At 37.8% G+C, this 27,949-nt stretch overlaps 8 protein-coding genes across 8 annotated transcripts; 3 read left to right on the forward strand and 5 right to left on the reverse strand.

Moving 5' to 3' along the window:
- Window positions 1-4,066: 4,066 nt before the first annotated feature.
- Window positions 4,067-4,866, reverse strand: BDF20DRAFT_906480 (uncharacterized protein; the record flags this gene model as incomplete). Its single annotated transcript, XM_053083279.1, has 4 exons — window positions 4,067-4,258; window positions 4,356-4,419; window positions 4,533-4,702; window positions 4,849-4,866. 4 exons carry the CDS (start codon window positions 4,864-4,866, stop codon window positions 4,067-4,069), a joined length of 444 nt encoding a protein of 147 aa, XP_052935753.1.
- A 1,549-nt stretch (window positions 4,867-6,415) lies between these two features.
- Window positions 6,416-6,886, reverse strand: BDF20DRAFT_958703 (uncharacterized protein; the record flags this gene model as incomplete). Its single annotated transcript, XM_053084927.1, has 1 exon — window positions 6,416-6,886. A coding segment is annotated over one exon (471 nt), but the record flags the coding sequence as incomplete, so codon positions are not given.
- Window positions 6,887-10,304: 3,418 nt separating this feature from the next.
- Window positions 10,305-11,106, reverse strand: BDF20DRAFT_988419 (uncharacterized protein; the record flags this gene model as incomplete). The annotated part of the gene is made up of 2 exons (XM_053085274.1): window positions 10,763-11,106; window positions 10,305-10,561 (listed from the first exon to the last, which is right to left on the reverse strand). Coding segments are annotated over exons 1-2 (555 nt in total), but the record flags the coding sequence as incomplete, so codon positions are not given.
- A 1,253-nt stretch (window positions 11,107-12,359) lies between these two features.
- On the forward strand, window positions 12,360-13,332 carry BDF20DRAFT_906483 (uncharacterized protein; the record flags this gene model as incomplete). The annotated part of the gene is made up of 2 exons (XM_053083280.1): window positions 12,360-12,713; window positions 12,817-13,332. 2 exons carry the CDS (start codon window positions 12,360-12,362, stop codon window positions 13,330-13,332), a joined length of 870 nt encoding a protein of 289 aa, XP_052935756.1.
- Window positions 13,333-14,328: 996 nt separating this feature from the next.
- On the reverse strand, window positions 14,329-15,597 carry BDF20DRAFT_906484 (uncharacterized protein; the record flags this gene model as incomplete). The annotated part of the gene is made up of 4 exons (XM_053083281.1): window positions 14,329-14,610; window positions 14,705-14,889; window positions 14,966-14,981; window positions 15,580-15,597. 4 exons carry the CDS (start codon window positions 15,595-15,597, stop codon window positions 14,329-14,331), a joined length of 501 nt encoding a protein of 166 aa, XP_052935757.1.
- A 1,360-nt stretch (window positions 15,598-16,957) lies between these two features.
- On the forward strand, window positions 16,958-18,063 carry BDF20DRAFT_913800 (uncharacterized protein; the record flags this gene model as incomplete). Its single annotated transcript, XM_053084110.1, has 2 exons — window positions 16,958-17,835; window positions 17,904-18,063. The coding sequence occupies 2 exons, from the start codon at window positions 16,958-16,960 to the stop codon at window positions 18,061-18,063; spliced, it is 1,038 nt and encodes a 345-aa protein (XP_052935758.1).
- Window positions 18,064-18,519: 456 nt separating this feature from the next.
- On the reverse strand, window positions 18,520-20,541 carry BDF20DRAFT_821776 (Centromere/kinetochore Zw10-domain-containing protein; the record flags this gene model as incomplete). The annotated part of the gene is made up of 1 exon (XM_053077635.1): window positions 18,520-20,541. One exon carries the CDS (start codon window positions 20,539-20,541, stop codon window positions 18,520-18,522), a length of 2,022 nt encoding a protein of 673 aa, XP_052935759.1.
- Window positions 20,542-23,430: 2,889 nt separating this feature from the next.
- Window positions 23,431-26,476, forward strand: BDF20DRAFT_875109 (uncharacterized protein). The gene is made up of 12 exons (XM_053081295.1): window positions 23,431-23,510; window positions 23,590-23,641; window positions 23,775-23,905; window positions 23,970-24,088; window positions 24,176-24,229; window positions 24,292-24,513; window positions 24,587-24,650; window positions 24,739-25,046; window positions 25,129-25,682; window positions 25,755-25,850; window positions 25,923-25,972; window positions 26,057-26,476. The coding sequence occupies exons 1-12, from the start codon at window positions 23,445-23,447 to the stop codon at window positions 26,090-26,092; spliced, it is 1,752 nt and encodes a 583-aa protein (XP_052935760.1). The 5' UTR covers window positions 23,431-23,444; the 3' UTR covers window positions 26,093-26,476.
- The last annotated feature ends 1,473 nt before the right edge of the window (window positions 26,477-27,949 follow it).

Consider the following 27,949-nt stretch of genomic DNA (forward strand, 5'->3'; position numbering starts at 1 on the left):
AAGACGCTTATGTGGTCACACCGATTCACCCCAACTCAAAGAAATATCTAACTTTTCAGAACCAAGGAATTGTATACCAATACAAAACTTTAGCGTTCGGGATGAGTGTAAGCCCAAGGGTATTCAGCAAAATGATGCGTTTTGCGATCGAGCCTCTACGGCAGCAAGGCATTCGTCTGGTGTATTACTTAGACGATATATGTGTGCTGGGATCGACAATCGAAGAGACCAAGAATCACACCCACAAAGTGTTATCACATTTGGAAAATTTGGGATTTTTGATCAATTTCCAGAAGAGCGTTTTAACACCTCTGCAACAACAGGAATTCCTAGGATTCACCTTCAACACCAAGAAGATGCAAATCACGGTTCCTGGCAAGAAGTTAAAAAAACTAATGCTCCGAATCAAACAAGCACTCAAAGCTCAACACAACCAATACAATTGCCGGTGGTACGCGGGTCTGATGGGGAAAATGACCTCGATGATACCAGCAATGGGCGAAGCCCTGTTACATATTCGACATATGCAGAGAGATTTAGCGTTGACATTGAACAAGTACTATCAGAATTGGAATGCACCGATGTCGTTATCTACAGACAGCAAGAACGAATTAATTTGGTGGACACAATGGATGAACAAGAAGAACGGTCTACCCATCAGAAAAACAGTCTGCAACAGGCAACAAGAATTGAAAATCTATGTGGATGCATCGGACCTGGGATGGGGAGTAAGTTCCTCCACAATACAAGCAACCGGAGCGTGGACAGCTACGGAGAAGAATCTATCGATCAACGCGAGAGAACTCACAGCAATCTACTTTGCATTAAAACTCCATGCCAAACAACACCCCAAATCACAAATCAGATTGTTCACCGACAACATGACAGCGCTCAAATACAGCAACAAATCGGGGGGCACAGCGTCCAAAGTTCTACAAGATCTAGCAATACAGATTCAAGAGATATGCAACTGTTACCATCTAGAGGTGGAATACGAACACATTCCGGGAAGAGAAAATATACAAGCCGACTGGCTGAGCAGGCAACACCATCAAACATCGACAAATCTGATATACAATGCTCAGATGCCACGAAGAGTATTCCAAAGAATCAATCAGCAATGGGGACCCCTGAAGATAGATGCTTTTGCGGACAGAATGAACACAAAACTACCGAATTTTTGGAGTCTTCGCCCGGACCCGGAAGCAACCGCCACAGATGCTTTCCAACAAACTTGGATGAAACAGGGCATGTACTTGTTTCCGCCTTGGAAATTTATCCCAAAAACCATTCAAATGATCAAACAGCAGAAGATACAAAAAGCGGTACTGATACACCATATTGGCCCACTCAGTTTTGGTTTCCAACACTACTGAAGATGCGACACATCAACAACCCCTTGATGTTCAAGATACAACGATGGAAGATGGCCGCATGGCACTTATCTACCACAAGAGGAAAACCGTTGGTGACCTAGGAGAAGACACTATCGAGTTCCTATCCCATGCACAACGCAACAATACCCACAGGACCTACAATGCTGGCTGGAAAAAATGGACAGCATGGTGCGCATCTCAACCACAACGTACATCACCTACGATTTACGATGAAAACATTGTGCTACGTTTTTTGCTAGAACATCGTCATTTCTCATATCAGTATCTGAATGGTTTACGCTCGTCTATAGCATCCGTTTTCAAGGTTCTGTATCCAGCGAAAGAACCATTGGCAAGCCAAGAATGCATATTAGAATTCTTTAGAGCTAAGAAACGTTCCGAGGTGAAAATTCCAACGAGACAGAAACTACAGACATGGGATACCAACATGCTAGTCGCTTTTATCAAAAAAGAATGGCCTGATAATTAATCTCTGAATCTTTATGATCTTCAACAAAAAACAATTATCCTATTCTGCTTGATAACCATGGCCCGACCCCGATCCGACGTTGGCCGTGTACAATATCGCGATGTACAACTGGAACTGTGTGATGACGAACCGGTATCAGTGATGATACACTTTAGAGAGGCGAAAGAAGCCCAGGTTAAATCAATGGTACTAGGACTGGTTGAAGACCGCAATATGTGCTTGGTGTCGACTTTGTTCTGCTTTATCCAACAATCCAGTCACCTTAGGAGTAATTTACCAGAGAATCATAAACTATTTCTAGCATACCTCAATGAACCTGATAAGGTCAAGTCCGCTAGTCCCTCCACTGTCGCCACATGGATCTCTGCAACCATGGCAAAAGCTGGTATTGATACTAACCTTTATAAACCACATTCCATCCGATCCGCATCCAGCACCAAGGCGGTCGAGAATGGAATCTCAATAGATCAAGTCAAACAACATGCAAATTGGAGTCATCGATCCAACACCTTTGAGAAACACTATTTTAAGCCAACGGCTCAACGAAACAACAGTACCATTATAGCCAACTCAATTTTTTCTTCACAAGGAGAAAGTACCACATTGGAGTCCGAGTCGCAGTCAACAAGGATTGTTGAAGGCACGACCAACAATACGTCCGTTGACGGAGATGAGGACAAAAATGTGGTAACAACCCACCCTACTTGGTTTTCTTGGTTGAAGAATCAAATCATTTAATTTAGCTTTAAATCTTGCCCTCCCTGTCTTAGAGAAAAAAATAAAAAATTGAGCTGATACGCCTTTTGAAGGTATAAAGGGAAAAGGGAAAGTATAGAGTATAGTTTGAATTTATTATAATTTTTAAACCATAAAAGGAAAATAAAGCGCGGCTCTTGGAGCTTGTTACCACATTTTTGTCCTCATCTCCGTCAACGGACGTATTCGGTCAGACCGAAAAACTCGCTGATTTCGAAGAAATGTAGGAGCAGTCTGATGCTACTGTTGCTGTTGCTGTTGCAAAGGATGAAAGTATAGACAATCTAAGCAGCAGAACTGAATGGGTCTCCATTACGCTGAAAAAAATACGAGATGTATAATAAGCAAAGCTTCAGACGTTTAATTAATTTGATTCAGGAAGCAGGACTCACTGTTCCTAAAGCTGCGGCTAAATGCGATATTCCATAGTCTACAGCATATAGGTTCTTAATTGAGCATACAGAGTTCCTTATAGCATTGTTTGATGCAAACTCTTTAAAATCTATAGTTATTGCAAGATAGGAAGCCTGTGCTTATTTCGAAGGCTTAAGCATTCCAATCCCTAGCCTTTAGGAGCATATGACTACTAAGTGCTCATTATCCTTGAAAAGAGCAAATAAGTATAAAGCTGAAATGAGATACACCAGGAATCATTGAGCTTCGTTTCACTATCGTAAACGAATGGATTTCCGCAGGTGTTGATTTTTGCAGGAACTGCGTTTTTGTAGATGAGGCCGGCTTCAACACACAACTTATGTTGGAGTCGCGCATGGTCAAAACGTGGTACATACGCTGCAGTCAAAGTCATGACTCAAAATCAATTTGAGCCTAATCAGATGCATTTGTGCTTGAGGCATTAACGACTTTTTTAAGGTGCAATAATTGCGTATAAGTGAAGTGGCAAAACTCGAACATCGAAATCAGCAACCACCACACAAAGAAAAGGAAATCCAATAGTGAAGATCTTCCCAAAAAGCCGATCAAGGGTACTACTGCCTAATGATATGTGAGATTTACGGAAGTAATAATGTGTACGGTTTTGGACCTGAAAGGGTATTTCATCGTGATGGATAATTGTTGAATTCAACATGCCCTGTTTGTCATTGATGCAATCAACAAACGCGGCTATAAAACATTGTTTATACCTCCATACTTACCTTTATTGAGCTCTACCAAGGAGTGCTGGGTTAAAATTAAAGCAAGCATCAGAATAAACCCTCCTCAGAAAGGTGACGAGCTCTCTCCTTGTATAAGTGAAGCAATCAAAATGTTTATCCCCGATTACTGTCTTGGATGGGTTAAAAATGCAGGAAGCTTCTGGGACATATTTTAATTAAAGCAATAGCTATTATAAAGGGGTAGTTGATTGTATACATAATAGAAATCACCACGCAACATCAAAATCATCTCCACTTTCTTGCTTTCCGTCTTCTTATTCACCATCTTATTCACCATCTTCTTCATCTTCGTCTTCTTGTTCTTCTTTGGAAAATTGTATAACGGCAGAGATATACTCATCAATATTGCTCATAGCAGCAATCTTATTCTTCTTTTTCCCATTCTTAATATCATGCATGTTATTAGGAGGTGTTCTACTGTACTCAATGATCATCGCTTCAATATTTTTGATCATTGACTAGCAGGATCAAATGAAAAATAGTAGAACGAAAAAGAGAAGCAAAAAATTACTCATTTTCTCTAATGAAGCTTAGGTTTTAAAATAGTTCACTTACTATCACTAGGCCAAATCCTTCTAACAATGCCTTAATTCCACCTTTTTTAACTTCACGAAGTGTACTGGGATAATTGAATGAATATAGCTTCTACAAAGTATAAACTTTTTTGTCAACTATATTCATGTCGTACACGATGCAAGATAATCCCATAAGTTGAATTATGGGGGCAACAACGTTTTTAACTTTTTGGAGGGAATGTATGACATTCTTTTCAATGCAGCGTTCAAATGGGCTTTTGTCGCAAGCGCAGATTTTGTAAAATCTTTGTTCATTTTAACCGCAGTTGTTGATGAATGACGTGCCAGCTCTCCAGTCGTAACAACCACGTCTTCATTATTAAAATCCTTTCTTTACGATAAGTCTAAAGTCCAACTTGAAATGCCAATCAAAAGAACACCATGCACGAATATCTCTTCCTAGCTAACATTTAGAATTATTCCCACAGTATCTGAGCTACACAACTGGTGGCCGATAGATGCACATTGCTCACAGAGAAATGTGGTGACATTGTGTCGCCCCTACGCAAGTGTTTATCATCAGTATGCATGCTTTTAACCAAGAATTCGGATTTAAATCTACCATTGTATCAGGTATTTGTTGGGATCGAAAAAAAGCTCGATCACTGGACCCCAGAATTTGACCAGGAATGACATTTCCGATAGTTGGTTTAGTGAAGAACCATGGAATAAGATTGATTTGTTAACAATTTGATCCATGCTAGGTAGCGTGAATCTTGAATCAGTATATCGTCTGTATTCTATAGTGTTACAGAACCTACATATGTACATATATCATCTTTGTTCCTCTTTCATTCGAATTACTCTGATGGTATGATTCAGCATTCTTCGGTCTAAATTGTTCGCTAGTATTTGTACAGATTTTTACATAGTAAGTTGTGTTGTTTGTATATTACCTTCAAAGTACCCTTGTGTAATTCTGCTATGTCCCGCTCCACTCCATCAATGCTTAACTGGAATCTACTGTTTAATTGATTTAGTTTGATACCAATCAATTGCAGCTGCTCAGCGTCACTGAAGTCGATGATGACATTGCGAGACAACAATGCAATACACTTTGATTTACAGCTATTGATCTCCACTTCATAGCCCACTGAAAGAGTCTTCTCCCCTAATGTGCCTTTCAAACCTCCAAATACAATTTCATCAGTAGCATGAATTTTAGGTCTTCTTTTTGGCTGTACTCTGTGACGTGTTTGGTGAGATAACAACTACGGTACTCGAGTACGTACAACCGGGTAGAGAATACATTCCATCTATATTGCCTGTAATATAGGTTATTTACAACATATAATGAAATAATGGCTTTAAGTATAATAATCACACATCAAGCATCTGTACCTGAAATTAGTGACTAGCATACGCGTCCCCACAATACAGTCGTTCCAATTCGAGAATTTTTTGAAATAAATTCGCGGAGGTTCAAACAAAAAATGGGGGGACTAACAGAAAAAAATCAACTGATTGTTCCAAGTTTATTTTGAAAAAATGCTTAGATTGGTATATTATTCAATTGATTCTTGGAGTGCAAAATAATGTTCTTCAGATGCTCAATAGGAGTTTCATGAGCAGCTTCTATTTTCAAGTGTTTCGGTATCTCGCCGGCTATGACGTCTAACCTTACGCTTAACTAGAACCCAAAACTGTTCAATGGGGTTGAGCTCTGGAGAATAAGGAGGGATGAAGACACATTTATAATTTCTGTTACGTCCCTCGATTAAACTTTTGACCTCCCTACGCGAATGAATAGGAACGTTGTCTATGATGAGGTGAAAGCCCTTCATTTCATCGTACCTATCCATTATCCAACGTTTCTCTCAAGAATCTCAAATAATGCTCGGTGGTAGTTCCTTCTTTAGGCTCATTGAAAAGAGCGACTGCTTCAGAATTCTTCCTTTTCTTACCACCTTGAATTTTTTTCACCTTTGGTGGCTGTCTTGGAACACGTATACTCAAATTTATTACGCCAACTACTGAAATAGCACCAAGAATGGTATGGCTGGGGGCTTTTGTCGTAGATGTAGTGGTTACTGCCATTTGGCCCCTTGGTGCCCATGATCTGCTAGACTTCATGTTAATGTTAAAGCCGGCTTCATCAATAAACACGCAATTTTGGGAATATTTCATGTCCGTTTGACTCCATTCAACAACCCAATTGTAGCGTATCTTAATCGTGCTCATTCTTGCCTCAGACCAGAGAGTCGTTTGCTTAAAGGTCAAGTTACATTCGGTCTTCATGAATTCATGCACTCTAGACTTTTTAATATCAAGGCCTTCAAACTGGCTCGTGAGAATTTCAACAGCGTCCTGGATATAAGCATTAGGATTCTCGTCGTAAAATTGCTTCACGCATTCCTTATGCGTTTCCTGAAGCTGTGCTTTTGGTCTGTTCTGGCGGTTGGTGCTCTTGCCGAGAACAAATGATTCAGGGTTTTCTTCGTATTTTTTCCACCAGGTGCGCGCAGTGCTTTCTTCAACACCTGCCTGAAGTGCAGCAGCCCTGACTGACATCAGCTTTTCGATCTTGTGTTTAAAGAAAAGTTCTCTTGTTTGAGAGGCTATAATCACAATATTTAGGGCTCTTCAGAGCTCTTACGCACGGATGTTTCCCTCTCATTGTTATTCTGCTGATGCTGAACTTCTTTGGGCGTAGGTTATAGACTGATTGTTATCATAGCTGTTTATTATTTGACTGTTACCTTCTCCCTCTTCCTTTTCCTTTCCTTTTCACCTTTTGTTTCTTAAAAGGGTTTTTAGTTCTATACAACCACTGGAACTGGCCAGAGCAGGCCCAATGCATTGAAGGCATTACGTGCTCACAGGTCATTAAAAATTTTATCCAATAAAATGAATTATTTAACCGTAATATAAATTCCATCGGCCAACTTCACAGTCATCGACTCAACACAGTTACCAATTCTAAGCAACTAAGTAAATATCTCACATAGATTAGACGAATTGGTAAACAAATCGGTCTTATCCACTCCAGTATCTCAAAAGCAATTTTCTGATGTCTTTCTTGCAAAGTTCTGGGTTCTAATGATAGAGTTCTTTTTTTGGTCGAAATCAAATATTTTGTCCAGTAGTAAGTTATAAACTGTACTCAATAACTGAATTCATACGCACTAATGAAAGCTACTCATATAGGGGAGATACAATGTCTCTTCATTTGTTGTTGTCGTACTTACATTTTAAGTTGGGTTCTCGAATTATCATCAAGGATATCAATACCAAAGCGTTAGACACTTTAACTGGAGAATTTGCTCGCGAATCTGCAATAGCGCCCCCACAAAGTCTATTTCGACTATTTGAAGTCTACTTTATCAACCAAGGTACTTTTGAACGCTGCTTTAAGACGCCTGCCATACATACCCCCCCATCTGCTATTAAACGTTTTATTTTTCCTTTCGTACAGGTTATGGGTCTAACTTGCAATGTGTATAATATGAATACTATTGATAAGAAAGTATACACTATCCGAAAATTAGCTTCATTTAACTACCCAAATGCAAATGAAGTTAAGAACGGATTTGTCCTAGTTGAGCTAAGTGAAATCAGTTAAAACTATTGTAGTTACTTTAGAAGGCGTTTATTTAGCTTTTGTCTTCTCTATATTTTTTCATCGTGATTCGTTAGTCAATGATCATTAATATTGAACCATGATAACGGAGTACAGAAAGACATTCAGCTTTTAAAATGGACAACATAAAGAAGGGACTGAAAACCGCATCGAAAGAAGAATTATTGAATTGACGAATACATTTCAGCTGTAAAATCATACTCTGATTCTGATCTCACATAAGAAGCGAACGAAAAAGAAGATAGTATTTATGAAGGAATATAGCAAGGCAAAATTACACAGAAATGTATAATGATACACAAATACATATCGGTAGATAAGTATGTTTTAATATTATTCAATGGTTTAGGTCAAATATTCAAACTGATAAATGGAAGAAATACTGTATTGTTTATCTCTGAAAATACAAAATATGTGAAGATTAAATGTATCACTATGTCCAACAAACATGATACATATCCAAAACCAAGTTAACACTATCCTTTTACAATTCAATAGAGTACTTACAGAAAAAAAAAAAATATGAATAATTGCAGTAATAATTGAAAAATAAAGATGAACCCACACTAACTTATAGTTTTATGTATCTCTCCCTCTATTACTCTATTAGAGTAATATGTCCTCACCTGCCGTTTGATCCCTTTCGCACCATTATCCATAAGTTCTAAAACCAGTATATATTTGCACCATTCGGACATAAAAAAAATAGTAAAGAATTGTTGATCCTATTCGAAGACGATTCTACTTTAGAAAAGCTGGGCAATTGAACTCAAACAGTTGTTCAAACCACTTTTTTTTCTTGCTGGATCAATTGACCTCACACATACGAGCAAATTATGGTTTTAATTTTCAAAGTATCGTTAAAATGAAAGTGGAAGGACTGTACATATATCTTACAATTGTATGTGAAGTTGAAAATATACATTTTTCGATGGTATATAGTGCTTGGCACAATCCTTTTAAAAGATTGTGAATCAATAGGAGAGGATCTGGAGTAGATAAGGTTTTCGAGACAAGAAAAAATAGGCGAAGCTGAAGATTAAACCTACGTTTCTTAAATCAGTTAACGAGCTATAGTCATTTCATACGAAGAAAGTGAGTTTTGTCATAGATAATAGTACTTATACATTTATTAGAACAGATAGATAGTATAAATTTATATAATACATATGGTACAGAAAAAATTTTCAACAAATCATGAGTAAAGATACGATGATTTACCGGAAAAGGGGAATAATAAAGTAAAATAGGGTTTTGGGCTATTTAAGCACGACCATGAGCAATATTTTCACCTTCGGCAACTTTGGCTTCATTACCTGTGATTTTACCAGCAAGCTTTTCGATATTACCCTTGATCTTATCACTTGTGGAAGGCTTCCTACCAGTTTCAGTATTGTCATTATGGTTATCTGCTAATTCGTGTTCCTTCTGCACTTTGCCAGCATTAACACCAGGATGAAGAGGTTCACCAGCATGTCTTTGTTCGGGATAAGCATTGGTACGTTCGTCAGAATTAAAACCGACTCCACCACCTACACCACCAGCGCTATAATAGCGTTCAGCACCCTGGGCATTGCTCTTAGGAACACTAATATTGAGTCCACCATTGGCAGCACCTGCGCCTCCAACGCCACCAGCTTCATATACACCTTCTTTGCGAGGAGGAGCACCATGTTCGCGACCAGTAGCAGTGGAGCCAGTGAGAGCAGATCCATGATGATGGTTGTTAGAGGCTGGATTAGTAGTATGCTTAGAACTGTCAAGAGGATGGGCAGCAGTAGCAGCAGCACCAGTAGCAGCAGCACCAGTAGCGCCTGAGCCGTGATGACGATTGCTGGAAGTAGTGGTATCAGCATTCTCAGTCTGACGAACAGGAACAGCACCAGTAGCACCAACACTACCGGAACCACTAGAAGTCATGTTTTTAGCAGTATCAATAGGATGGGCAGCGGCATGACCGAGACTAGTAGAGTTCTTATCAGTAGTGTGTTTTTGATGATGAGAAGCGCCATGATCACCTTCTTTGGCACCGGCGTTACGAAGATCATGTTCTCCAGTACGATCCAAGCTATACTTGTGCTCACCTGTACCGCGGTGGATACCATCATTGACTTCGTGTCGTTGATTATGATGATCACCATGATGGTGAGTGTGATTACCGTGTGTATGAGCATTACCGCCAAGTTCGTCATGGTGATGAACATTATGAGGTTGCTCACCAGCTGTTAACTTGTTGCCTTTCGTTTGATCGACGGTATTGGTAGCAACACGTGGACCAGAGAAATTCATATCATTATGATCAAAGTTGCGTTCGGCGGTAGTACCTTGAGTTCGAGGGGCGTTAGCATGATTAAAAGGTTCATTCAAACCTGTTGCAGCAATACCATGATTTTCATTCAATTCACGACCATGAGGAGCGCTTTGATCCATTACTCTGGTAGATGGACCATCCAGACCGGTGTTATAGGAAGAGTTTAGTTCATTCGATTCATGACCATGAGAAGGGGCCTTTTGATCCATTACTCTAGTAGATCGATCGTCCAAACCAGTGTTATAGGTAGGAGCGTTGTTATGACCGAAAGTGGACGCTTCATTCAATTTATGACCATGAGAAGGGGCCTTTTGATCCATTACTCTAGTAGATCGATCGTCCAAACCAGTGTTATAGGAAGAGTTTAGTTCATTCGATTCATGACCATGAGAAGGAGCCTTTTGATCCATTACTCTAGTAGATCGATCATCCAGACCAGTATGACGGGTAGGAGCGTTGTGATGACCGAAAGTAGACGCTTCATTCAATTTATGACCATGAGAAGGAGCGGTTTGATCCATTACTCTGGTAGATGGACCATCCAGACCGGTATTATAGGAAGAGTTCATTTCATTCGAAGCATGACCATGAGAAGGAACCTGTTGATTCATAACTCTAGCAGATCGATCATTCAGGCCGGTGTTATCAGAAGAGTTCATTACGTTCGATTCACGACCATGAGAAGGAGCGGTTTGATCCATTACTCGAGTAGATCGATTATCCAGACCGGTATTATAGGTCGATGAGTTCATTTCGTTCGATTCAAGACCATGAGAAGGAGCGGCTTGATCCATTACTCGATTAGATCGTTTATCCAAACCGGTATTATAGGTTGAAGAGCTGTTATTATTGAAGGCAGACATATTAAGCAAATTAATGTTAATTCAAAGGAAACAATTATAAGATATCCGAATCTCAAAATACTTTTATACTATTTTTCAAGAAACGGGAATGAACACACTTTTTCATGCAAAAAGCAGGAAAAGAGAATTAGCACATTATGACGTGAAAGGATCAGCAGTATGGAAAAGGGAAAGAAAAGAACTGGACAAGTTTTCTGCGAAAAAGCGGTACTTCAAACATTAGCAATAGAAGGCTTACTTTTTTGCCTTTACCTCATAGGACACTGCTATGGGAATATTTGCCAAATCAGGGTAACTTGATAAATATGTATCGATCGTTGCAGTTGCTTTGTGGTATATACTGTTGCTTGTAACAAAATCAGAAATCTCTCAGTAAAAGACTGAAACCATAGGAAAAATAGCCTTACTATGAAGGAACTGAAAAGGACTGAGATTCATTATGATGGAGCAAACACGACATCATTTTTCGTTGATCTGTGTTCCAGTTGGAGGAAAGTCTATTTGCAAAAAATTTGTTTCAAGTATAATTAGGTCGAAATGCCTATAATGTCACTTCTGAACTTTCTATTCTCCTAGTGGAAGTTGGAAAGAGCATATGTTTGAAAGGACATTTACATCAGTGCATGATATACTCACAATGACATTATCATACTAAAACTCCTGTTACGATCCTTCCTTCTCTTCCTTTTATGGATGCAAAAATTATATTCATTATGATTTGGAGGCGGTGAAACAAATTTGAACTGCTTTGTGTAATCCGACGCCATTAAGCTACGTAAACAATCTTCGCTGACATTTGCATTGACGTAACTTATGCGATTTTTCGTTGGCGATATCCACGGCCAGTTAAGAAAGGACATTTGTCACCGATGAGGCGTCCTATGCCGGCAATGGTATCATCGCAATCATTATAATGTTTACATAATAGATGGTTTGCGGAGGTGCCTTCGTTATTGTTCCACTCTTTTCCGTAACTGACAAAAGATTTCCGGAGCAGGACTCCGCTCATTCAGTGAAATATCCCATATGTATAGTAAGACGTTTTGCGCTTGAGCGAGCTTTGTCTTAAAAGTGGAGTTTGTTCACACAGACAATTTTGGGCTCTACAGCACGTCACATTGATCGAAAAGGCTTTAGGGTTGTGCCCCTCATTCTTGAACACTCAACAATTTCTTTTCTATCAACGGACGTATTTCAAATTCTTATACTCACATTTAGCGCTATAAGCAGATGTCAACAAATTCGCCTCGTCCTTTCACAACAGTAGCGGGAAATGGGTTACGACCATACTACACCCCGGGGCTAAACACAAATAATAACTACACTACTGTACCTGATGCTCAAAGCGTCGCTATGCCTTACGCCTCCAACAATTATGATGATTTGATCGATTCCAAAGCTGCAGCTCGGGAGCTTATTAATTTTATAGTATTGAAGTATATGACTTCAGCTGTCAGTAGTCCATTCGAAGTGTCCAGAACATTGTTGCAAGTGCAATATATGCCGCGTGGAAATAAAGAATTGTCTTCATTTTCGCAAACGAACAATTCTGACAAGGGTTACTCAGATAATGAAGAAGAACAGGTAAAAGAGTGTTTGGCATATGATATATGAATTATGGATTGGCACTTGTATTCATCAACTTATTCGAAACACTATACTTTTCCTTTTTATTCAAATTCTCCAGTTTAGTAGTGACTCAGGCGAGGAAGAAGAGGAAGACATCGAAGAAGAATTCTTTGAAAATGCTCGATATAGAAGAAGAAAACATCACTCGGACGATGACAATTTGAATTCATCAACGTTAAATGTGGATGACCCTGTATTCAAGCAAAAAATGGACGTGGATGCCAGTGGATATGTGGTTCAAACGAGTGTTTATGACGAGTCAACACGACCACCACATCAAATGAAGCCCATTGAAGGCGGCGTATGGAGCGGTATAAAGAAACTCATGAAGCAACCACACGAAGGGTGGCGCTCACTGTTTAAAGGACAATATACCAATTGGCTTTATGACATTTCACATTTATTCTTACAGCCGACATTGGAAGGAAGTTTGAATGATCTATTCGGATTATACGATGACACTATCCCGCTTGTACATTTAGATAATGTGGGTCCCAATTTGGCCACATTGGTAGCGAGTAATTTACTAGTAGGTGTGTTTTTAAGTCCATTGGAGCTTATCAGAACAAGGTAAAAAGTCACGGAAATGGATATAAGTTGTACACTCCCATCAATTGCTCAAAAAACTAAAAGTTTCTTGACGATAGACTTCAAGTTCAATCGTCATCACCGTTGCAGCGAAAATATAAAGGCCCTTTTCACGCTTTAAGAACAATTATACAAGAAGAAGGCGGTGTTAAGGGGCTATATCTTAATCATAACTTACTACCAACCATCCTTTACCATACACTTACGCCACTTATTCAGAATTCTATCCCACTCATTATTGATCGAGTCTTTCACATTTCAGTCAACGAATCACCTTTCTTGTATAGCTTTGCGGAATTGTGTCTAAACACTTTAGATGTTATCATCATGTTACCACTGGACACCATACGCAAACGCCTTCAATGTCAAATTCGAACACGAACACCTGGAAAAAAGCAATATGAAACGGTCGTAGCATTACGACCTGTTCCTTATGCAGGTATTATAGATGCTCTTTGCAGTATTATGAAGGAAGAAGGCGGGCGTCCAAATTGCGAGAAGAAGAAGGCAAAGAATAGTAATAAAAAGCTGCTGAGAGGAAGAGGAGTGTTGACAGATTGGAGCTTTAGAGGTTTATATCATGGTTTTCAAATGCAATGTACCTCTAATGCCGTGGTGTTCCTTTTGCACGCTATCAATGGCATTGAAGGTAAGAAAAAAATATCTATTTTGTGGTATCTTTTCGCTTAATTTATGTTAATGGCTCCTCTAACTCTTTGTATATTCACAACAGACGATTATGAAGACTTTTAAATTGATTTAAACAGGCAGTTACTTTGATCAAACAGAGTAAACGTAAAGCCATAAATGGAAAATGCCCGAATCCTCTCTCCTTACCACAACATATTTTGATGCACAAGCATGTGCTTTTTATTCTTCCATTTAACACAGCAAAGTTTTTGCAACCTCCTAAGGGTATACGCTTAAATGTCACAGCAAGATAATTTGGGGTTATATTAAAATATTATCATCTTTTTGAAAACTAAATTATGCCCGCTCTTTTGCACAGGGCTTCGAAATCTTTCGAATCTACTATTCCATCATGGTCACGATCTGCTTCATTCATCATTTCCAAGATTTGCGGCTCTGTCCAATTCTCTTTTTGTGCAGCACAAGCTCTCTTTAAAGCCTCAATTGTGATGCCGTTTACTGCGGGATCAGCCAATATCTGAAAGGCTCGGTCTACCGTGGCACTTTTTTTTTCGCTTTCAACTTCTTCCATAACAAAGTCCTCCTCATCCCCCTCCATTTCTTCATCCACCTCCTATTCATCAAGTTTGGTTACTTAATGCACATAACGTAATAATAAGGGTCTGTCCTTTTTTAGCGATCTCAGTCTTTCAAGTGCATAAATATACCTGCAATTCCGTGACTATATCAATAAAATCATCCAGATTGACAGCACCCTCCTCTTCTCGACCCACGGACTCGAGTAAATCTGGCAGATCTGATTCTTCAGCAGGCAAATTAAGGGATACCAGTGCTTTCAGTAGATATTCTCCGCCTATCATTCCCGAATCTGTAATATCATGATCTGTAAATGCTAGTATTATTGAAAATGACAGAAAGGATAAGGACCATTATTTTACTGTATTGCCTGTATATACTTTTTACTATACTTTTCTTAATCTGATTCTTTGTGAAAGTTTTTTTCTTCATAATTTTCTTTTATTATAATGTAAAAAAAATGAAGATAACTGAAAGTGTCAGAAAAATGCAAATGTGCAGAGCGATGAAATGTAGAGCTTCTCCCAATTGTAGCAGCAGTAACATTTTCTAATCCCGCTAGCTTTTAGTTCTTGGCAGAACAAGATCAACCACATTGTTCGGTCAAAAGTCAATTAAGACATGCTAAATTGGGTTGTTGTTTGAGGCTATTTTGGATTCAACTTAATTTTTTCTTGGGTCTTTTGCGCAGACTAACTTTGCCCAACTCTATCAACCTTCAGGCTAAAATTATTCGAGAATTTTACACATCGTTAAGAGATAACAACTCAAAAAATAAAGCACTATTATCTCTAAAGTTTTGTACCAGCAATAAGTTTCATTAAGTTGCAGTGCATAGTGCACACTATATGCAAGCAATAAGGAATATGGCCTCGTGTGGTGTAATCATAAGATATGCAAGGATAAACGCAAAGTTAAATACATGACAGTTTCCAACTATTTACGGAGAAGAACACCAAAGGTTCAATAATAGGATGAGGTCTTTTTAGTATTGTAAACAATTCACTTTAAAAGGTAGATTCATAGTGGTATATTTCCAGTACGATATAATATGTATAATGTTTAACTGTTACGTGAAGAGGGCACTTTGGCTTGTAATATTCGGCCAATTTTTACCGGCTCTGTAATTTGGTAAAGGAAATACAGTGAAATGACTATGAATTCGGATTTATTGTTAACGTGAAGATTCTACCAGAATCAATAAAGATTTTTTTTTTTAAACAAACAATAGTATATAATTAGATGCTATTGGTATATGACAACGATACTTTGAATACTAACAGTACGACAGCGTTTAACACGACGTGCAGTGCTCGCAAAAGCAGTAAAGAACCTTGCCATCTATTCTTCTATCAGTTAAGATTTTCCTTGCATTCTATAATGGACACGTTAGAGACTTTCCTTGTCATAGAAACTGATACAGCAGAGAACAGGATATTCCATGTGTAATGCCGAATAATCTCTTCAGATGACTATTCTGATCATCATTTTCGAGATGAATATTGATAGGTGAAGTAATATTTATCGAACATTGGGTTATTCTACACTACTTTTACAGCAGATTGAAAACATTCGTTTTCATTTTGTGCTCAGTGCAAATGTATCGAAAGTTAGATTTATTTAAGCTTAAAAAGGATAAACACGTAAACGACGATTAAAAGAAGTTTGCCGAAATATGGGTCTATCCAGAGATCATCGTTCTCAATTCATTTGGTCTTATCAAGTATACAATGCGCTCTAGCCTAATGCTCGATCTTTTAAGATCAAAATAAGATGATTGTTTTGCGCTCAGGAACACTTACTATTAAGTACCTTCTCGTTTTAATGTTTTACAGATAGCAAAAAGTATTCAATAATTGATTTATGAAATATGTCCATATTGAATCTGGGGGGCTTCGAAAGATGCAATCTTCCATTTTAGGAAGACAGTATTACGTCTATGGGAAAGGTACCTATGCCTATTATTCATAACCACCACCTGCCTAAACAGGCCCCTTATGAAATTCAAATGTTCTTCTTTGCCTAGATTAAAATTTGATCGCATCATCAAAATAGATAAGGGTCAAAACCTCCAAAAATGTAATCCAGTTTTTGCCATCAAAAACCTTTTTCCAGAAAAATAAATTCCCCTATATTTTATAGTATACACATAATGTAATTGATGACATGCAGTTTGTTGGTATATAGGTTTACATTAAAATAAAAAAAACGGGTCCTTCTGGGGATCACTGTATAAGCATGATTCCAAAACCGAAAAGATATAAATATAAACTATTTGGAGCCTGTTTTTTCAAGTTCCAACTTACTCGCTTTTTGACATAATTAACAAATATTTACAACTATTTGAACATATACGTTACACATTATATACATAGCCATAAAAAATGTCTTGCGATACTATAAGCCCTGAATTTGCTCAGATTGACTTCAATTTGTACAACTACATAGCTGTCAATCCCAACACACTTATACCGCATCCTCCAAATGTTCCAAACTATACAGCAGCTTATGACAGTAACAACAGCTGTCTTCAACAGATAACTAGCAACTGCATCAACAGCATCAACGGCAGCGGAAGCAATTTTGACTTATGTACTGTTGATAATGACCTGAGTACTGATGCTTACTATCCTTCCCCTTTACAACCTAACACACCACCTTATTACTTTGACAAATTACAAACACCCATGCCACCATTCAGAACTGCTAGTACTGTCAATAATAACCTTAGTGACGGCAATAATTTGGCATACACACATTCTTACATTCTGCAAGAGGATAATTTCTCTATTGCTACAGCAACTGACTTTAATAACAATAATAGTCTTTTTACAGAATCACCAGTAACAGTATCTACGCGAGTAAATACAACGACTAATGAACAACGGCCATTACTGTTTCCATATCTGTCAAACGCAACACCCTCTCCACAACTGTCTAATTTGACTTCAAGCTATGGCTGCAATAGCAGTAGCGGTAGTAGTGAACCTGCATTTAGCCGTCGTAATACCTATCACGATATTTCTGTTACTACCGATAATGGATTACTGATCGCGCCGGTCGTGAAAGGAAATGCTTTACCGTATCCTACAACATTTTCATTCCATCAGCAACCGTCACAATATAGTTATAGTGCTGCAGCAAGACCAACGACTAATGCTGCTACAGCAGCAGCAACAGCCAATGTTAAGATAGTTAATAATAAGGGCTTGCTTGATGCAGCATCAGACAAAAAGCATGTGTGTCCCATATGTAATCATAGGTAAAGTTCTTGAAAACATGCTTAAATATTGTTAAAGTAGTCAAATTATAACCTTGCATTTTGTTTAGATCAAAGCGTAAACACAACCTTATTGAACACATGTTGACGCATAATCCTCACAGGCCAAAATCATTCTTGTGCAGTTATTGTACTCGACCTTTTGCAAGGAAATATGATATGAAAAGACATGAAAAAATTCATATTCGAAGATACCGGTCCTCCTGCTGATAAACCTAATATTTCATACCCTCGATATACCATTTGCTTATTTGCGATCATTTCTTCATTCTATGCCACTTTATTTTATTTTATTTTATTTTTTCTCGAGTATTTATCGCCTATCTATATACCAAATCGTCTCCAAAAGATCACAACATCCTTATATAAACATCCTGTCGCAGATAATTTCATTTTTGCCTGTATATTTGTTCCCTTTTTTTCTCCTCAGTTGTTTTGTCCTATGATTTTCTTTCGAATAAAGGTCCCCTTACCCAAGAAAAAATTGTAATAAAAGCAACAGAAGTCTTTTCTTGCAATATGCATATATTATTTACATTTGGTTAAATTATGATATTTACAGGTTTATGGTTGTTATACTTCTTAAAGGCTAAGAGATTGAAAGCATTGGTTACATGTACAATATGCTGTGTAAAATTAGTTTGATTTAGAGATGAAGGAAAAGTATTATCTTAAATCTTCTTCATCAAAAAGCAATTCGTCATCATCCCAGCCATCATTTTCTTCTTCGTCTTGTATATCATCTCGAATAGTCAATGGTGAAGAAGAAGTCATTGCTGTCTCTGGCCGCTCTTTAACTGCGATTTTAGGTTGTTTGGAAATATTAATCTCTTTTGTATCGGTGTCTTCCTCATCGTCATCTTTACAAAGATATCTTTCCACGCGAAAAAGATCATCGTCGTCGTCATCTGCCCAACCATCTGCAGTTGCTTCTTCAATATCCGTTTCCCCGGCCATTATTGCCAGATGATTCTTTTGAGGAAACACCGAAGATGAAGAACTTGATATTGTAGAGTGATCAATTGTTGCGGCCTTTTTAGTATCATTCTCCTCTTCATCTATTTTATCAGCAGAACCTGTTGGTAAATCTTGGTTGTCGAACAAAGTGTCATCATCATCTATTCCCCATCCTTCAGCTGCTGCATCTATATCCATATCATCAGGACTATAGTTTAAATGCAGTTTGGTATCTGTTAAAGTCGCTGGTGCAGTCGTCATATTAGGTCTATATGACGTAATAGTGCTAGTAGGTGGAGACACTCCTGTTGTTGGCGTCGGCAGCGTTTGATCCTCAGCTGCTGCTATCGTTGGGTGTAGGCCTGAGTTTGCGCTTTCATTGTCCGTTGCTAATCTAGTAGAGTAAGAACTGCCCTCTTGGATCTCCTTAATGTTCATTTCTCTTAATTCAGTATCTGCGAATAGCGAACACAACAATCCAATCATTTCCGATTTTTCGAACATATGTAATTTTCCTCTCCTAAAAGCATCCATGATGTCTCGCATATTCATCTCCAAAATATCCTTAAGCAGCCAGAATTTTTGCCAGCTGGGTACTAAGTTGATTATTAAGTTTTCTGTAGCGTCTTGACCAGGTAGATCGAATGCACCCACCAAACCCATTAATCTATTCAGGTTTTGCGCAATGATGTGTGATTCGTCTGCTCCAATGTCAACAAGTGATTCAATATCTTGAATTAGATAATTGAGAACATAATCTACAATACGTCCTAAGATGTCCAAAAAGAGTGTTTGCTCATCCACTACTGACTGAATCTCCGCTGCATAAGAACCGACTAGCTCAATGATTTTGGACATTGCATGGTCGCAATCTTTTTGAAATTTCATATTTTCGGCCATGCCTGTGAAGCCGTCGAGCGTTTCCAAAACGGATTGGAGAGTGCGGAAGCAACGCATGAGTGCTAGCTCGTACCATGCGTTACCCAACTCTTGTAAATATATGGATGCATCCTTCAAATACGTGATCGATTGATTGAAATGTTGTTGCTGTGCTTCAGGCAAGTTCAAAATAGAAAAGGTGAGCTGATTTGCTAACCAGTAGCAATCGTTTCGAAAAATGAGAGAGTTTGCAGCACTAGATAGGTAATGTGTTCTGTGGAAGCTGGGCATGATTGCTCGATACATATCCAGCAGATCTCGTATCCCCTCAATGAGTGTTTTAGCTGAAGTAAGATGACCGTCTGCTTGTAAAGTAGCAGCTTCGGAAAATGTATCCGATATAAGCACACTGAGCAGTTGAGGTGTTTGAGTAACTTGATACTTATAAGTGTGGCGGTCTGTTTGTTCTTCGACTTTATCAGTATCGTAAAGTCGACGGACCATCACATTTCTGCCTTCCTGTAAGATCTTTCCACTCCTTTTTAGGGCATAATGCTTATCTATGTTGTTGATGTAAGATCTCAGTGTTGTCACATCACTATCTGTGATCACATCAAAACCATAATATTGTTCGCAGTGTCTTTCAAATTCAGTGGCTGCTTTTGCAATAGGCTCAAAATCATGTAAGTTGTATCTATTAGAGGGCACAGCAGGAGCGATGCTTTCGTCAATCATCATCGTCATTAGGTCCGGCATCAGTAACTTTCCAAAAATTCTTTTCATCTCGTTGTTCTTTTGTTCATCGCCGTCTTCGAAGAAAGTATTGCATAAAAAGCTTAAAATAGACTTCATATCATTGAACATGATTAATGGCTCGGTATGCGTTGCTTTGACTTGATTTTCCACGTCCATATCTCCATTTTTTGTTAATGTATTATCGCCACTATTAGGATGTCTGCCGTTGACCTTCAATAATGTACCTTCGCCTAAATATTTTTCTTCCACACTTTCAGTACTGACAATGCAATCCTTGCATTCAAAATAGATATTAAAGATATTCTTAAATAAGGAATGCTGTATTGTCATCAGTTCCTCCGGCAGAAGTCCTAACTGATGGAGACAATAAAATAAATCTCTAATAAGTACTGTTTTGCTGCTTTTACTATCACTCATTGAAGGTGATGATGGATTCAAACTTTGAAAAACTTTGACACAGCCATGGCTAAATTGTATAGCAGTACGTAAATTATCCTGAAGATTAGTTACAAGTGTTTGTTTCAGTTCATCCAATCGATGTTTGAACATATCGATGATATGTCCGTCTCCCGCCTCCTCTTGCTCCCATTGTTGTAAAAGATGTACGAGCAAATTATTTAAATGGTCTGCTGCTTCCAAATACTGGTTTGTCTCTAAATATTGATGCACAGTTTTTTCCTCCTGCAGTAGCCGCTTTATCTGTTGCAAGGCATTCAACTTTGCGTTATTGATTCGAGATGCTTTCCACATCTGTTCGTACACCTCGATGCTTTTGGTGGTCTTCTGTCGTGCATCTTGCACTTTACTTTCTGTGTTTAACAGTTGTTGTGTAATACTATACATGTGAGAGTGGATTGCTTGGCTATTGTTGTACCGACGAGAGAATGGTTCAAAGTGCTGTAGAACATGTTGGTATAGTTCTTGTTGAAGTACGCGTGATGTGGAGTTAAGTTTTTGCAGTGTCGTTGTAAGTGTTTCGATATTAATGTTGGTTTTGAGTACGTCGTCAGATAAGTTTTCGTTAGGCTCTAGCAGATGAGCCAAGAAAGCGTCTTCTAATGGTCTTATAGGCGGCATAATTAGATTGAAGAACGTTGAAATGCGGTTTAAGCGAAATTATGCTTTTATGGGGTTGAAAAGGTTAAAGAATTTATAAATGTACAAGTGGTGTTGGTAAGGGCGGATTTTTAATACAAACTGTAGCCTTCTTTTAGAAAGCAAGTAAGAAGAAGTTCAAAATATGGATGGGAGTGTAATTGCGCTGAACAATATCACGTTACAAAGAGTTCTTGAAATAACGCTGGCAACTTTCGTGAGTGCGGGTCGAATGTTACCTCGCAAAATAGGCAATAATCACTTTTACATTCTTCAAAATGCTCAAAATTTGATATCTACTCCGTATCTTTTGACGGTACCCCTTCACTATAATATGAAATTGGCCAGGACTACGCATTTTGAATTCACTGACAGGTATTCTCACAATAGAAAATAGTCTTAACAAGAGCGTTGAGCAAATGGGCTATAATTGGGCTCATATATAGCATGGTTGTAGTAATAAGTAAGGCTTCTGTTAATGGGCATTTATACGTTCTTGTAAACCTGTGAAATATATGCTCTGTTTAAATCATTTGAAGCAAAAAGAGAAATGTCGTTCTCTTCCTAATTGATGAAGTGGTAGTAAGAAAAGTAAGATACTAGTGTCTTACATCAATAAAAAAAAAAATTCGAAAAGCAGAGTAAAAGCTAACGAAAGTGTAATAAATCGCTAAGCAATAAATATTCCTAATTGGTGGTTCAATGTATAACTACCAAAAAACAATGTTATTAGCTCGCTATGTCTTAAATAAACGATTCGATCCATAACCTAATAAAAGAGTGCAAAGTTGAGACGTTTGTACTCGAAATCTTCTTCTTAATTATCTATAACCATATACTACGCTCTTAAGACGGTATGAATATATTTCAGAGACTCAATTTATCTTGCAATGATTAGATTTCTTATTTGTATGAGACGTACGGTATCCATGCATACACTCAAGGAAGTGACAGAAAACCAAAAAAAAAGCACCCCAAACTGACGTATACCACTTACTACTACCTTAGGTCAAAATAATGGAAGGCTTTCTAAGTATTTTTCTCCATTGTACTTGCTCGAAATAAAATGTTACCAGCTTGCAATAGTTGCAGAGGAGGCTATGATTTTCCATCCTGCAATTTGAGTAAATTTACTGGGCAAGCAAACCGATTAGCACATATTTCATTATTCTCAATGTTGTTTTATACAATTTTCTATTAGTTTAAGCGAGTTATATATGTATTCTGTGAAAATGCACATATAAAAGAGACAAATACATCTTATCACAATAAATTTGTTCAGAAAAGAGATGGCTCATGCAATATGTGTTCAAGATGCGTTAATGTGGAGAGCGTGAAAAAATAATAGACAGATGATATTTGCTTCTTCATATCGGAAATACTGAGAAATAGATGATGAAGAGCTTCTATATAACAGAGGAACTATAATATCATAGTTGTACTTTGGTTTTTGGGCCCGAAAATCAAATGCCTGAAAGGTAATACATTGGTTCAATTTGTCATTGAAAGGATGAAATTTTTTACTCAATTTAATGCTCAAATAATACTTTTTTCAGGTCATAGTGTTGATGTTAAAAGCTGTTCTAATGCATGTGTATGACGCCAAATCAGCGACGTATATATAATGCATATAATGAATAGTTTGGCATACCTTCACCCGTGTAAATGTGATAATGAGGAACAATTGTATGTACACGTGTAAATTTTGGCTGCCTTCTACAGCCGTTAATCGTATTTGATCAAGTCAATAAATGCACCCGTCCAATGTAAAACCTAGACAGCACTTTTACAAATCCAGATATTCTGGGAAGTCAATCGCTATCAAAATTGAAGCTCAGCAAAGGATTGGCAACATGAATCTGCATTCTGTCAATCCTTTCACTTTCTACTACTTACAGAACGAAATGGAAGATCTAGTAACTTCAGATAGTAATAAGCCAATTTTCTGCGTTGAATGTACCGATCAAGAGGTAACAATGTCTTGAATTGTTGAAAGAAATATTGCATGAACGTTGGGATCTAAAATAAAAGTGCGTTTTTTTTTAAAAGGCTTCCATATTCTGTGAGCAATGCGATGAAGATTTTTGTGAAGTTTGCCATGGTAAAAATAATAGACAACAGCCCAAACAATTATGAGCAATTTCAAGACAACCGTTATAGTTGCAAATGTTTTGAAGGCAAAGCCGCTCATTCTATAAAACACGATCCGTTCCGTTGTCACAACGAAAAAATAGGCATGCTCCATCGTACTGGCAATCGTAAACAACATACAGCAAAACATTTGAAGCCTTTGCGACAATCAGTCAATGAATGTACTGATGAAGTGAAAGCAGATGCGTTTACGGAACCCAGTCATTTCGAAAAGGTAGGTCATTACACTCACTGACGGCGCGTTAAGGCTTAAAATTAAAAGCATTCGCAATATTTAGAGAGGAAAGGATGACAAAGAAAATTTAGTCATGAAGCAAAATGCTATGGAACTCGATGGAACGATTATTAATAATGGCAGTAATAACGGTATCACATTTGGAGATTATATTACAAAACGGTAAAGAAAAGGGAAATCCAGTTTGGTGTTATCATGCCAAAAGTTGAGAACTTGATATTGATCAATTTTCACGTGATGGTATAATAGATCGAAAACAATCCCACTACGTTTAGATGCCGAAGAACGACAATATTTGAAACTGTAGGGCAATCTATATTAGCTTGTTAAAAGTAAAAAGCTTACACGTCAGTTTTTTCCAATAGATTAGAGGCAGCATTAAATGTGTCAGAATATACAGATAGGGTGGATATTTTATCTTATTCAAACAAATCAAAAAGAATTGTTGGGCAAATCAAAGATCTTTGCTGCATCATTTCTGGTTTAGTGGTTTGCGGGGACTATAAGAATGGCTCACAATTATTTGCAGATAAAACTATTCGCGAAAATGCAACGACGTTACAGAAGATATTTGAAGTTGGAAGACGGTAATAACGAAAGGATACGAAAATAACAATTGCAACAATTGTAAATATTTACAATTGTAACTTGCTTCGCTAGACATAAAATTATGAACCCTGAAAAAATGAGATCAACGTACGGAAAATTGATGTACATGCTTATGGTCAGTATTATGCATATAGAGAATCATTTTGAAAGGTAACCAAAAAAAAAGTTGGAATATTTATTCGATTCTCTGCTTGTTCGTATAGGACTCTAGTATACCGGAGGTACAGGATTACCTTGGGTTTCCCTGCGTTATTGCGGTCAAAACAGTATATGATTTTCTGAAGAGTCGCGAAAGTGTTGAAGTATTGCACGATGAGAATATTGTCTTAGCTACCCGCGAGATTACCTCTGACTTCAAATCGCGTGATCAAATAGCAACTGAAGTGCAGCGTAAACAAGTGGCTATTAAAAATATTTGTGAAAAATACGCAAATGAAAATATCTCAAAGGATGAAATTGAACGTTGCTTATTATCTATGTCAGATAATAATGCTTTCTTAGCGGCGAATAGGTAACATGGGGCAGTGAAATAAGAAAGTACACAAATTTGAGCAAAAAAACCTCCTAATACGCATTTTTTATGGCGTTTATAGAGATCCATGCGATAAAATGCTCAGATATCTTCAAAAATACTTCAATCCTACCAAGCACGATCATGGTTACTCACTAGCTATACAGGCCGGCCGCCACGGTCACCGCCTCACCCACTCACATTCCGCACAATACACGTACATACATCAAACCCTGACATTATGGCGAGAAATCATGAATGAAATGTTTTTATTATGGTGTATGGCTGACGACGACCTTGTGGCCAGTGGCAGTCCTTACCGACTTACTAATACAGGTCAAGGCTTACAACGTATCCAACCTTGTCCTAATGTCTCTAGAGTTGTTCATAAAATACTCAACCGCGTGCATAAAAAGTGTGGGTCGTGGGTAGGTAGTAGCGTGGTCCATTTGGGTGACAGAGATGTTCCGAATGCCTTTATGTTTATTGACAAATACAATCAAGTGGCACGGATCCTAACGCCCATCATCAGCACACTGGATAAACTGGAAACATTAGGCAGAAATGATCCAGTGCTGGCTGACTATATTGACAATGAATACGGTGGGACTGAGCAATGCAGAAAGGATATCCTACGTAATATGATTTAATCCATCTGAATGTAAAGAAGCATTACTTGCTTACTAACTTTTTTTGTATTAAATATAGATGACTTTTTCAGATTTGGCTTCAATGGTTCTGGAGCCGATAACTACTATGATGCTGGTAGTTGCATAGATGGTAGGCTCACGTCTGCGTGGAATTGTAAGTGATCCGTTCTAAATCCGAGGAAACAGCAGGATCTGTTGTTCTTACTTATATCTGATTGTTGCATAGGGTGTTCAACGATTGAGAAAAAACCTTTCTTCCCTATATTTCTAATGACTGTAGGTGTCGATATTCTTGTACCGTTTCCCTTTTTGCTTACGATGTTTACTAACCGACTCTTATAACCTGCTTTTTACTGTTAGGGCTTCGTTGGCTTCGATGGCACTGACTGGAATTAGCGGTTCGATTATATGCTCGAGTCTTTTAGATCGATAAGTAGAATATGATATAGAGAAAGTACCTGTATATGATGAGATAATTCTCGATTAATACATTAATGTTGACATTTAATAATATATGTATTTTTACTATAATGCACAAATGTAAAAAAAGATGATGCAAACGCCTCTATCTTTAAACCCATGCCAGTCTTCATCTCTTCTTAAACTTTATACTTAGCAGTATTTGTAGCTATATATTTTTCCTGTGCCTGTTGTACTTCAGCTGTTCCTTTTTCTGTACGTGAAGTATTTGGTCAATGCGACTTCCCCTTCTAATCAGTTTCCTTGCATCCGAATACCTTTTTTTTTTTCCTTTTTATAATAAAGTTACAAAGATCATCCTCACGGTTGTTGTTACCATTGCCATAATAGAATGATGATCGACTCTAAGTAGACTACAAAATAATAGCACGGACAAGAAAATGGTCATCGCGTCTTTAGTAATACTGAAACTATAAGCTGTGATAAACAGTAATTCAGACGTTCATTTTATGTGTTCCCCTTTCCCCCTTTTCTACAGGGAATTGATAGAGACATGCAGATTACTCCATATTTTTTTATAAACAAATACGCTGCTGTCAAGTTACCGTCATGCACGTTCTCCACAGTTGGAAGAAAGACAATTCTTCTTTACAAAATTTGTCAGCCGCTATCAACGTCTAATTTCTGTCTCGAAAAGTGTGCTCATTCATCGGCTATAATGAAACGAGAAGATACAGCTAGTAATAGTACGATTGACCCAAATAATGTCGCGAAGGTTTATTAGAACAGTATACCGTCTATCCTTTTGTCAGTTTGAATTAAAGGACAGGATTTATTACAAGTTTATTGACGGGTCCTACATTTGTACGTTATTGACTTGCACTCCCTAGTTATAAACTGTTATGACATTACAATAGCCGAATTCCTTTTCCCCCTCCCCCTTCTATTCTTTTCAAGACAGTGTAGACAGATATTCTTTCTTTTCTAATCTACAACATCCTATCTTCTGTTTTTGTCAGCATTGCTAAGGTTTCAAGTCTCGACGTTTGATTGTTAATGTAATAATGGTTTCTTTTTTCTTAAGGAATTCCGTCATGTCTGAATTGACTATCGAAACTTGACAGTTCTGTGCTCTTTGCTATTGTATGCAGCATGACAAATAAAGATGTAAAAAGAAGAACTTCACCCGTAGGACAAGATCAGTTGCACATTTTGCACACGATGAAAGCGGCAGATCTCATATTTAGTAGACCCCTATTACCTATCTACTGGAACTAAAGGTTTTGAATTAGAAAGCTTAGTATTTCAGAGACAATATGCTAGCATTTATTCGCCCAAATCTTATTTTATGTTCGTCACTTTAAATACGTCGTGGGCAAAAGTGAACTGTTATTGACATAGAATGCCTTCACATAGTAATATGAACGCGACGTCAGCCACCACTCTGTCAAGAGAAAGACGTTCATAAATTTGTTTTCAACTGCTTTGCAGACTAGAGCCTGAAGTATGATTCAATAATCAAAAGCAAGGTATTCATGAAGTACGATCTTTTGAGTAGTACGTCCATATTCGTTCCATTGTTCCATTTGAAGAAGCATTCGCAGTATTTAAAAATATCTTCTTATATATCAATGCATACCAAAGTTTTTATGGGATAGAATAAGAAAGATAAACTAAGATCCCTTACTTCTTTTAGTTACTGCACATGCCACTTATATGTGAATTTATCATCTTTGATATTCGCCCTTCTATATACGAGCTTCACCCATACTCTTCAATTTGAAGAAATTGGATCGGCAAGCTTGAAATGCCTCTCTTTTTTTTAATGTCTGT

Source organism: Mycotypha africana, assembly GCF_025528875.1.
Source record: "Mycotypha africana strain NRRL 2978 chromosome Unknown BDF20scaffold_6, whole genome shotgun sequence".
Lineage (NCBI taxonomy): Eukaryota > Fungi > Mucoromycota > Mucoromycetes > Mucorales > Mycotyphaceae > Mycotypha > Mycotypha africana.